General features: G+C 40.8%; 1 protein-coding gene across 3 annotated transcripts in view; it reads right to left on the bottom strand.

Moving 5' to 3' along the window:
• Positions 1 to 11928: 11928 nt before the first annotated feature.
• Positions 11929 to 12824, bottom strand: part of LOC5569062 (neural-cadherin) — a 693697-nt gene continuing 692801 nt past the window's right edge. For 2 of the 3 annotated variants that reach the window (XM_021847327.1, XM_021847326.1), the window contains exons 10-11: positions 12443 to 12616; positions 11929 to 12297 (exon numbers count right to left, since the gene is read on the bottom strand). In XM_021847327.1, the coding sequence (XP_021703019.1) occupies positions 12182 to 12297; positions 12443 to 12616 (290 nt within the window). In that variant the 3' untranslated portion in view covers positions 11929 to 12181. Of the gene's footprint in view, positions 12298 to 12442; positions 12640 to 12824 lie in introns of all 3 variants that reach the window. The other variant, XM_021847328.1, reaches the window with a different exon arrangement.

The raw sequence follows: 12824 nt of genomic DNA, 5'->3' as shown, positions 1-12824 counted from the left end.
ACTGCACATCATGCCGACTGAATTTCGAACCAGCTGTATACGAGTGAGATAATGCTGAAAGCAGGGACGAAAAAAAATCATGCTCACTATACTCAATTCACTGACATTTATGCTTCCATCAAAGTAACCGCACCACCACCAATATGATTGAACCAATGAAGATGGCACAAAAGTAGATGAAGAAAACAAACAACGATGCCCGTATGTCGTTAGTGTTTTTGATTATCAGAAGCAGAAGAGCATCAGTTTTAGAAAATTGATTATCAATGAGGTTCATATTAGTAAAAAATATGCTGCTGTACGGGTAATGAACGATCCGATGCATGGAATCGATGATATTGACGCGTCTTTAGTGTGATTCGTGCAAAAATTACAACTTCTCGAAGCGGAATGTAAAAAAAAGTCAAGCTGGTTGGAATCAGTGTCGTAAAAATTCAGCCGAATGATACCCGATCAGTGCGAAAACGAACAAAAACAAACTCCGCTAGCAAGAAGCCAATCTGACTTCGAGTGCGAATGCGACGAGAAAGAGAGTGGGTGCAACACACGCACACATTCAGTTTCACCCACTGTTGGTGTAATTTCAAAATTCAGTTTCACCTAGAGGCACTGAAATTGAAAATTGAATATAAAAAATTACAAATGAATTTTATACAGGGTGTCCGCAAATTATCCGTACAAACTTTGAAGACATGGCTCTATACAATCAAGCATAATAAATTCAATATTCTTGCATGGTTTCAAACATTGGCTTATTATATTCTTAAGAAGTAAGTTTGACACATTTCCGATTTTAAATAATTGCAAAACCAACTCAAATGTATTGAGATGTCTTGAAGGGAGCTGTTTTCCGAGCTTTATGACGAAAGAGAAATGTCCATAGAACTCACTGGATTTGAACCGTACAATTTTCTATTGCCAGTCTAACTTGAAGCCACTAACCTGTAGATTACTTCAAATCATAATAAGACATTTGGATTCATCTCTTTTAGGTTTCAGGGATAACACATCTCCAGCATGACTAGCGGCCCTCAGAAAAAACGTCTTCGAAAAATTTGAATTTGCCTATCTCAGTAACAAGCAATCATTTCGAAATTTTTTAAAGTTGTATTTGGTGTTTACATATAGATGTATTATAAAAGGTACATGGACATTGATTCTTCATTGTTTTCAATGCGGGATCATCTTTCCAATATTTTGCTGTTCGGATAATTTGCGGACACCCTGTATTACTGGTGTAAGAAAACGGCAATGTGATGCCTCCAGTTGATAAATCATGATTGTCTTTTAATAAAAAAATACAACTTTTTCAATTTGCGGATGTTTTGTGGGGTATTCTGACGGAAATGATTTTTTTCACTAGTGAAATTGAATTTGAATGTCAGTAGTGGATGAGAATTAGTGTAGCAAAAGTAATTGAAAAACTGAATGCACGTTCTACCAGATTCGTGCATGTATTGTCAAACAAACATTCACACAAAGAAGAATTCAACGATGACGGAGCCTACTGAGGATCGGCGTTGTTGACTGTATATTGAAATATGCAGACACTGGTTGGAATAAATGTCATTTTTTGTTTCCGATTATTACAAAGCGGTTGAGTATCAGCAGGTTAAAAGGAAACTGACAATCTTGCAGTAATCGATTTTCCCATCTTTATTGTGTTGTCAATGTGAGGATAAAAACCAATAAAATTCAACGAAGATTCTACCCACCAACTGTCAATATAGACGAGGGTAAATTGAGTATTTTCGTCTCTGACAGAAAGCTCTACGAGAACTGTTGATTCGAACAGACCGCAACCAGCAAAATTCTCCATGGTGGTAATCAATCAAAATCATCAAATTTCTAGAATCTTCAAGCAACATTCCTTCAGAGTATCCATGAAAGTACTCTTGATGATGTCGTAGATGATCCAATCAATCGGTCCAGGTCATGTGACGAAACGACTTCGAAGTGCTGGACGAGGTAAACAGCTCAATAGCTATGGCTCCTGACAGGTTTGTCGTCGGAGGAAATAAGCGCGTGCAAATCCTAGAAAGCACGTCTCGTATGAACGAATCTACTCCCGCAGCTATGCCAAATGTATCAAAGCGCTTGCAGGATACAATATGAGCCCAGCCCAGTCGAAGCAGTCCTAACTTCCACTCTGTCGGCAATAACGCTAGATCGCCCAGCGGAAGTTTCAAATGGTGCGCTTCATACGAAAGACGACGACGAATTTTGTTATGTCACTCCTTTCACGCCGGATCAAACGGAAGACGAGTTCAAGCTGCACGTCAAAGTTACAAAGCTGGTTCCTCGTGGGAAAAAAATCAAGAATTTTCGTTTGTATCCTTCAAAATATCGGTTTGCAGAATCTACTCAGATGTCGTCAGCGACGCCTGGTACTGGCCAGAAGAAATTAACTTACGACTCTTTGAACCAAACTCAAAAAACGAAATCCCTACACGGCTTCTTAAATCTACGCAATATAACAATGTCAAATTTCTTCAGAAATCGCCACAGTCGATGAATGTCAATCTTCTCCTTCACTGGAAGGCCTGGAGCCCCCCGTCACAGTCCTGACCTTCTAGCCAGCGATCCCGGTCCTGTGTTTGGGACGGGTGAAGGGGTCTTTCAGCCTGTGCTATCAGGCAAGTACCTACAGTTGAGGAACACTATCTGCTCTGATATTTTTTTCGCTCGTAGTTTCGACGACCCGCATCACTCAGCTGGATATCCAATACCGAGATGCACACCTGCAAGCCTCTCGGAAGCCCCTTATCCACTCGTCACAATCGAGCCTATCCTGCCAGCGGCCCGCGCCCGCAGCCTTCGTGGTCCCGGTGGATGAGCACGGAGAAGGAGTCTTCCATACTCCAGTTGCAGGCTAGTACACGAACGATCAGAGCAAACATGGTTATGTGCTGGCATAAAAAAATGCGAGATTACGTCTGAGTAGGGGGACTGGGGGTAGCTTTCCCACTTTACGATGATTATTAAACGAAGCCACATCTCTAACTTTTAAAAGCACAAGTCTTCAGAACCAAACAGCGCTTCGTGTTGAAAATTTATCCGATTTGTCACCACCAGCAAGCAAGCAATTTTATCGATTTTCAACGCGAACGGTTGTCAGATTCTCTAGACTTGTGCACACGGAGAAAATGGAAAACTCTAGTTAGCATAATATATATTACATTTTCACCTTAACTCAGTTTTATCCATTGCAATGAATAGAAGATATGCTTCGCCATAATAACTTAATGCATTTGGAAGCATATTGAAAATTTATTTGTTTGTATGCGTATTGTGTACTTGTTTTCACACTGAGGACTTTATCAAATCAGCAATGACATTTTATTCCGACATTTTCTTTTTGCGTGTCCTCGTGTCCTGAAACCAAGTGATCGTAGCTTACAAAAACTAATTATTGGTTTTAAACAATACATGATTAACGGTTCCGTGTTAGATGTATTGTTACGGTAAGTTTTTCCTGCAGTTAAAATTGCAGTTCCGTGATTGCACCTAGGGTCGGTGTTCCCTTAGTGGACGGTCCCCTATAGTCGCACTAGTGGCTTTTTACGGCCGTTTCGCTTGTAATCGTAGCAAAATAATTTTTAACATGAAGATCAGTAGCTGTTTATCTAAGTACTATTGACACACAGCTCGATTTTGTTCAAAAAATGATCGAAATAAATAGTTTTGCTTAAAATTTTAGCTCCCTTGCACCTATAGTTAACCTATTGTTCCTATAGTAGCACTACTAAGAGAAACTATTTTGTTATTAAACAAAATAGTTGATAAATTAGGAACTTTTTTACATCAATCGAACGCTTTTGATCCACACTTCAAAGGAAAAATATAAAAATTTTGTAAAATACAGTTTTGATTTGTGTTTTGCCTATTCCGTGAGGCTAGTGCTACTATAGGAACAGAAATTAGGAATAGTGCTACTATAGGCACATGTGTTCCTATAGTGGCACAAGCGATAATAAATACAAAAACATGATTTTTCGTATGTGTCATAATTTTTCCACAAAGCCAAGATAAAAAGCTTTCAGATGATGTAAAAATAATTCCGCAGGCTTCATTTTTCGATTTTATACGAATATTTGTTCTTAGCTATGCGGCTATTGGTACATCGACCCTATACAAATATTTTTGTTAATTTAGAAATCCTTTCGAAGCTGCCGGACATTGGATTTGGAGCTCAGTGACGTTGGATTGTTGCTGTTCTTGAAACGAAGCGGTAAAACTATCTCAGCTAGCAGAACCTTGAGAAGATCTAAGCAGATTGTGTGAATGGTGCAGAATCATTTAATTTAGCTAGTGTCCATTGAGAGCATGTGAGCAAGTGCAAAAGTTGAACCGGTGTCTCTACTTTTTGCCGTGGCTAAAGAGATCAAATCTAAGTTAACTAATATAACTTGCGACACGACGTGAGGCAACGAAGGCGACATAAGAAGATGATTAAGAATCTATATATGAATAAAAACATTTTTTCTCTTAATTTTGTTTGTTTTGTTGTTGTTTTCTTTTCGAATCCGGGTAAAACCTTCTTTTTAACTGATTTATTGAATAATTCTCTTTTATCCATCGGAAGGATTATGCTCATGATATGCACGTTCAAAGATAATTACCGTTTATACTAGCAATGCATAATGCTTTTTTAATTCATTCCAATGAGTGAATAGACCAAATATGATTTTAGAATGGTATTTAACTTATTTAGTATTTTATTTTCTTAGCGTGCACTTGAAAATTCAAAGTTTGGCTTCGTTTTATAATCACCATGTTTAAAACAGCTGTTTTAGACATGGGAAACATTATTTTATGCTCTTTTTCAATCATGGTCGGATCAACGAACATTTTTTCTATCAAATAGTAGAAACAGCTATCCATTTTAGCTTTTCTGGGGTTCATAAGTGAATATTTAAAAAATGCTTGCTTAACTGCATATGATTTTGGTAAAATTTACTTGGCATCCCTGGCTCCGCTTGAGTTCGGCGTTAGCCGTGCTGTAAACGTACGCACGCAATCATGATTCTTTATATGTTGCATACATCTGGGCGTTTAATGCTGATGCGAAAAATTTACATTAGTAAGGTTCCAATTTGTGCGTAGCTTCAACGGTTGATAGAATTTGAATTCAAACGGCTGTTTTGTACTACTTTCTCATCCTGCATTAGATTTCTTACGTTTGTTTCAATGTCTGCACTACACAATCGTAGTTCTTATTTAAATAACTAACTAAATTGATGGAAATAATAAAGTTTTTTGTAAGGGAATATTATTATTTTATTCAAGTGTCTGAGAAATCATTTTTTTTTGCTGGCGCTACGTCCTTCAAGACATGACCTGCGCCACAATGTTACGCCAACTAACTCGGTCCATGGCTGCTAACCTCCAATTCCTCGATCGCCCCACACTTCCAAGATCCTGCTCCACTTGGTCAAACCACCTAGCTCGTTGCGCTCCCCTTCGTCTTGTACCGGCCGGATTTGAGTTGAACACCATTTTTGCGGGATTGTTGTCCGGCATTCTCACAACGTGTCCCGCCCATCGTACCCTTCCAGCTTTGGCGACTTTCGTGATACTGGGTTCACCGTAGAGTTGCGCAAGCTCGTGGTTCATTCTTCTCCTCCATACGCCGTTCTCACATACTCCGCCGAAGATCGTCCTAAGCACACGTCGTTAAAAAACTCCTAGCGCTTGCAGGTCCTCTTCGAGCATTGTCCACGTCTCATGCCCGTAGAGGACTACCGGTCTTATTAGCGTCTTGTACATGGTACACTTAGTACGGAAGTGAAGTTTACCAGACCGCAAGGTATTGTGGAGTCCATAGTAAGCACGACTTCCGGCGATGATACGTCTTCGAATTTCTCTGCTGCAGTTGTTATCCGACGTTATCAATGATCCGAGGTAGACGAATTCGTCCACCACCTCGAACTCATCCCCGTCGATCGTCACGCGTCTGCCTATGCGAGCTCTATCGCGCTCGGTTCCTCCAGCCAGCAGATATTTCGTCTTCGACGTATTTACCTTCAATCCAACCCGATCTGCTTCACGTTTCAGCTTGGTATACTGTTCACCAACCACCTGGAACGTTCTTCCGACAATGTCCACGTCGTCAGCGAAACAAATGAACTGGCTGGATTTATTGAAGATCGTGCCCCGCATGTTGAAGCCCGCCCGTTTCATAACACCTTCTAGCGCAATATTGAACAGGAGGCAGGAAAGACCATCGCCTTGTCGAAGTCCTTTGCGTGTTTCAAACGGGTCCGATAAAGCACCCGATATCTTCACACAGCACTGTACACTATCCATCGTAGCTTTGATCAGTCTAGTCAGTTTCCCGGGAAAACCGTTCTCGTCCATAATCTTCCATAGCTCTTCGCGGTCGATGGTATCGTAGGCCGCTTTGAAATCGATGAATAGGTGGTGCGTAGGGACTTGGTATTCGCGACACTTTTGGAGGATCTGCCGCAACATAAATATTTGGTCTGTCGTCGATCGACCGTCCACAAATCCGGCTTGATAACTTCCAACAAATCTGCTTGCCAGTGGCGATAGACGGCGGAAGATGATCTGGGAAAGCACTTTATAGGCTGCATTAAGAATGGTGATCGCTCGATAGTTATCACATTCTAACTTGTCACCCTTTTTGTATATTGGGTATATTATTCCCTCCTTCCACTCCTCCGGTAGCTGTTCTGTATCCCAGATCCTGGCTATCAATCGGTGCAGACAAGTGGCCAACCTGTCCGGGCCCATTTTAATAAGTTCCGCTCCAATACCATCCTTTCCAGCTGCTTTGTTGTTCTTGAGCTGTTTGATAGCATCCTTAACTTCACCTAATGTGGGAGTTGGCACGTCTCCCTCATCCGCCGTACTGATGAAGCCATTCCTCCTGCTGTCTTGATCTTCCTCCTCTGCGCCGTTTAGGTGTTCATCGTAGTGCTGCTTCCACCTTTCAATCACCTCACGTTCGTCCGTCAAGATACCACCATCCTTATCCCGGCACATTTCGGCTCGCGGCACAAAGCCTTTGCGGGATGCATTTAGTTTCTTGTAGAACTTACGTGTTTCTTGAGAACGATACAACTGCTCCATCTCTTCGCACTCCAACTCTTCCAGGCGGCGCTTTTTATCCCGGAATAGATGGGTTTGCTGTCTTCGCTTCTGTTTGTATCGTTCCACGTTTTGACGGGTGCCTTGCTGCAGCATCATCGCCCGCGCTGCATTCTTCTCGTCCAAAACCGTCTGACACTCCTCGTCGAACCAACCGTTCCGTCGATTTGCTTCCACGAACCCAATGGCACCTTCCGCTGCGTTGTTTATGGCTGCTTTGAGACTACGGGGCTTCGGTGAGCTCTCCCTCTTCCGGCAACGCTGCCTCAAGGCTTTGCGCGTATTCAGTTGCGACTTCGGGTTGCTTGAGTCGCTCCAGATTGTACCGGGGCGGGCGTCGGTACCGAATGTTGTTCACAACGGAAAGTCGTTGGCGCACTTTAACCGTCACAAGGTAGTGGTCCGAATCGATGTTTGCGCCGCGATAGGTTCTGACGTCGATAATGTCCGAGAAGTGCCTTTCATCAATCAAAACGTGGTCGATTTGCGATTCAGTCTGTTGGGGTGATCTCCAGGTGTACCGATACGGGAGGCTGTGCTGGAAGTAGGTACTACGTATGGCCATGTTTTTGGAGGCGGCGAAATCAATCAGTCTAAGGCCGTTTTCGTTCGTAAGCTGGTGAGCGCTGAACTTCCCTATAATCGGTCTAAATTCCTCCTCCTGGCCAACCTGAGTGTTGAGATCTCCGATAACGATTTTGACATCATGGCTTGGGCAGCCGTCGTATTCACGTTCCAGCTGCGCGTAGAAAGCGTCCTTATCGTCATCGTCACTTGCTAGGTGAGGGCTGTGCACGTTGATTATGCTGATATTGAAGAAACGGCCTTTGATCCTCAACTTGCACATTCTGTTGTCGATTGGCCACCACCCAATCACGCGCCTCTGCATTTCGCCCATCACGATAAAAGCTGTGCCCAGCTCATGTCTATTGCCGCAGCTCTGGTAGATGGTATAACCATCCCTATACGTATGTACCGTCGACCCTTTCCAGCAAACCTCCTGCAGCGCTACGATGTCGAACTTGCGGACCCTCAATAATTCGGAAAGAATGCGGGTACTTCCCAAGAAATTGAGAGACTTACAGTTCCATGATCCGAGTTTCCAATCGTTAGTCCGTTTTCGATGCCTGGGTCTATGCCGATTGTTCCGGTCCGAATTTACATTGTATGCTTCCTGTACTGATGATTTTTACGGCTGGCTTGTAAGGCCTGCACCAACCCCCTGTCTCGCCGGAGGATCATCGTGCACAGCACTGTTTAGAGTCCCACGCTGGCACTAGGACGATGATCAGCCGCTCCTAACATGGAGAACAGACGCTGTTTTGAGCCGCCCCTAACATGGAGAACAGACGCTCTGATAAGCTACACTCAGAAGAGAGGAGCCCCCCTTCCCTGTCAGCATACGACCAAGGTTCCACCAGGGTTGGTTACCCGATCTTCCCTACGGTTACTCGTATCCCAGGCGGCACCACAGGGAGGTAGGGATAGGAGTTACTGGACAAGAGGCTAAGGACCACAAATGGGGTCTATTTTATACCTGCAGGTACGCGAAGTACCAATGGTACGCATTGTCCAGTCATTTACCACCACTGAGAAATCATAGTTTGAATAGATTTGAATCTATGGAAATATGAAGTCGAAGATAACTTGATATTTTTATTTGTACCAAAAGTTATAGAAAACATTTACGGAGGAAAAAGATACAGATCCCATTGAACATAAGAGTTATAATCTGTAAATAATTGAAATTTGAACTGAAATGTGATTTTGAAATTTGAAATAATGAACTTTTTTATAAAAGTAAAAATAAAAACCTTAAAAAATAGGTTTTATTTTTAAATAAAAACCTTGAAAAATAGTGAAAATATAAGTACACCAATAAATACCAATTGTCAAAGAACATCAGAATGCAGGGAAATTCGTCTGTAATATGTTTTGGTTTTACCTTTTTTTTTTCTAAAACTCTATAAACACCTAAAATTTATCAGCTTCTATTTCAGAAGAATCTGATGATAGTTTTCAATTTAAAAACAAGTCTTAGCTTCTAGGTTTGCACCATTTTATCACAAGCCCTCAAAAATATCTTATATTTTAGGAATCAGTGTCGATATTGATAATTGGTCATCAGGATCCGGAGAAATTCAGACATTTTTGGGGGACCGAGTTTTTTTTTCCAAAATTTAGGTAAATATCTTAGCCTACAGAATTTTTCTCATGATCGGTCATTCACTGTTCAAAACAAAACTTCAATAAGAGCTAGTTCTGAAAAAATTAAGCAAATTTTTGCAACAGTTTTGGAGTAATGAACATTTTAGTTTCTGGTACCAATCTGACCGAATAACGATCTTGAAAACTTCAAAAAACATCGTTTTGTAATTTTAAGGTGTCTTGTATACAACTCAACCGATTTGTATGATTTTTTTTCAGAAAAACTCCTTATAACCTGACATTGTATAGCCCACGTTTTAGTTTTCTGATGAATTGACGTAAAACACAATGGCGGTCAAAGAAGTTTTATGTGGGGAATGTCGGTTCCCCTAGGAACATCTGAATACCTTCAAAACCATATAATCAATGATCAATATTGACACCGATTAAAAACAAAGTTTTTTGAGGGCTTGTGAAGAAATGGTGCAAATGTATCAATAAACCAAAAAGTTATCGCTGTTTGAAACTTTTTTTTTGTGGTAAGAAATAGAAAGCTTCCGGTTTTGAGGTTAACTGTGTTTGCAAAGCAAGGTACGAGCCAAGTTTTATAATAAGCCTATACATGCTATGCTATTAAACGTTCGGCTTTTACTGTGCGCGCTGTTTTTAATTTACCGTGTGAGAGAACGAGACAGCACTAACACACGGCGGACAGTAAAAGTCAAAAGAACAACATAATTATAATAAATGAAATATGGTACGTACGAAGGCTTATAGCCGAGAAACTAACGAAGGAGAATTAGGGTTTCGTTCGTTTTTCTTTTTTTTTTATTTTTGTATGATCCGCAGTGGTGGAAATGTTCGCATCACGAAGCACCTCATAAGTGTAAACCTATGCAAAACAAACATGACAGTCTCGCAAACAGGCTTGGTGTGAGTAAGTTCGCCGCTTGCTCGGGAGAACAAACCTAACGAAATAGCAAAAAGTTTGCGATTATTTACTCGTGAGTAATTGGAGAAAGTGGGATTTATTAAGGTTTTGACAGAAAGTTTTAGCTAAAGTCCCTTGAAAATCGGAAATCAGAATTAGAAGGGATACAGCTTTTTTCACAAAAGCGCAATTGACTCTTAACAGCTCTGAACACGCTCATGAATCACTTTAGCTTCGTTTACTCGTGAGCACGACAGATGCGAGTAAACCAGCACTCTGACGATCGCGAGCATTTTGTTTTGTTTTTGTTCCGGTTCAGAAGACATGTTCGCCACTTTCCATCACTGATGATCCATACTGATCAAATGACTCTCACCGAAAACAGCCACGGATCATTCGTTGTTTTGAGTGATGTGGTTTTTTTTCAACGACTTCTTTTTATCCATCTCTATGTAATTGTAATGCCTTTTTTTATTTCACTAGTTGTCCTGGCGAACGTCGTATTGCTCATGTGTTTTTTGTATTGATTTCTTTCAGGCTGTTTCTAAACAATTTAAAAACTATTATCGCCTAAGCGATGGTATATGATCAAGAAAAACAATGAAATTGTTCTCACATGTTTATTTCGGTGGGTTTATATGCGTTTTTTTTTGGCAAAACTTTGCATATGCACTTTAAAACAAATTATTCATTTAAGCAGGAAGAGGTTGCTCATTTGAAGAAGAGGTTGTCAATTTGTGGATCAACGTTTTCATTCATACAGATCAAGATCAAATCTATCCAGCGAGAGACTTAAGACCGAGTCGATAGCTCAATACGCACTGACGATCTCAACAAACCGCAGTTGGCTTATCAGTAAGTGCCGTAGATACATATGAGCAAACAGAATCGACGATGAAAATAAAAACTCTCTCTATATGTTGTTTCTTAGACACGCTTAGGAATGTTGAATTGGGCATCTTAGAGAGCCGAAGGAGATGCAACGTTGCGAAAGAGAATGTAGGGTCGTGAAAGACTTCGTTTTCAGGTTGGACGACGGCACAGCAGAATCGTTACCCGTTCTGTGACGTAGCTGGTTAACGCGCTCTGTCTAGCGTACTGAGAAGTTGTGAGATCGAAGCCCACCAGAACGATTTCATTTTTTTTTTTTCAAAATTTTGCATCTCAATTTGTTCAAATTGACATTTGTGTCTATGAACTTCAGGTTTTTTCTAATTACCAATCGGCGTAATCCGTAATCCAAAACGAATTCATTCAAAATGCAGAAACGAAAATTGTTCTTAACTCTGATACCTGTGCAAAGTATTGCGGGGTACATTAACAGGAAATAAAGTTTAGAAATATTTTTGCTACACAATATTTGATCCATTTTTCCAATTTTTGAAGTGTGAATTTGCTATTAAAATTGTTTTTTTTTAATAATAAGTTTGCAATTCCGTTATGCAAAGTACGTAATAAGATTACAACACTTTGCCGCTAAAAACAAAACCCAAAATTTTGCATGGCTTGAATGAGCATTCCCGTGAGGTGCTTGTAAAGTAAAACTAGAATAATTCATCTACATAACTAGAGTCAACAGCCTACACTCTGAAAACGTATTTTCATTTCGTTCGGATAAATGGAAGAGAGCACCAAAGGATTTCTTGATCTGTAACGTAGGACTGTTCCAGCGCTTCTCTTAATATTCTTTTGATTCACTTATTCGCTACTTAACAACTGCTGCCCTCATTATCTTAGTCTGATTTTCCTCATTTTTTTTTTTGTTTGTATTGGTTGGTATCGTTTAGCTATCCCTCGTCACAACTTACACACTAATATTCGTTTAATACTCATTTCCTTCGTGATATCTACACTGGTTCGAATGTATATAAAAATAATAGCCTATATCAATTAACTACACTTACGACAACGATGGGCGACAGAGTTCACCAAGTCGCCATCAAAAGTACAAAAACGGATAACAAAGCACGAACCGAAACAGAGTTACCCTTAACTAACATCATCGTCTTCAATTTGTATTTTTGGTTCGTAAATATTGACTAACTTATCAAAACGTGGACCCCATGCCGTTAAAAAGTTATACTCATGGGGTTCATCATCAGTACCTGGAGAAGGAAAGCAACGGTTGTAGAAGATCAATTCAGGTCATCAAAAATCGTAAGTTTGTATTTACACTAAGTTAGGACTCGAGTATGGTGATCGACTCGGGTTGGAGAAAGGTGATGGTTTTAGGTGGTTTTTTACATTTACCTGACTGTAAGGAACTTAGTGAGCCCGACGTACTCCCACAACCTTCGTAGGCATAATTTCGCAGGTCGTCGAAGGGCCCGGATGCGGGATCGACGTCCACCCTTCGTTTGCGATCGTCCAGGAACACGTCGATCTTGGTGAGGACCTGGTCGGACACGACTGCAATATCGGGACCTGGGTGATGGCATAGGAAGCCGCTTTTTAAGTGTTTGTAGAAATTGAGTTTGGATGGTTGGGATTAAGGATCGAAGGGGGATCAAGAATACCAAGCCATGCATGTCGGTATGAATTACATGGAATAGTTGAAGCATGAGAATGAATGGTAAAAAAGATGGAAATCGTAAAAAGACGACAATCAGATTCCAGTGAACGTTGTGTAGCG

Source organism: Aedes aegypti, chromosome 2, assembly GCF_002204515.2.
Source record: "Aedes aegypti strain LVP_AGWG chromosome 2, AaegL5.0 Primary Assembly, whole genome shotgun sequence".
Taxonomy (NCBI): domain Eukaryota; kingdom Metazoa; phylum Arthropoda; class Insecta; order Diptera; family Culicidae; genus Aedes; species Aedes aegypti.
Note: the sequence above shows the minus strand (reverse complement) of the source record. Positions and strands in the feature narration are given on the sequence as shown.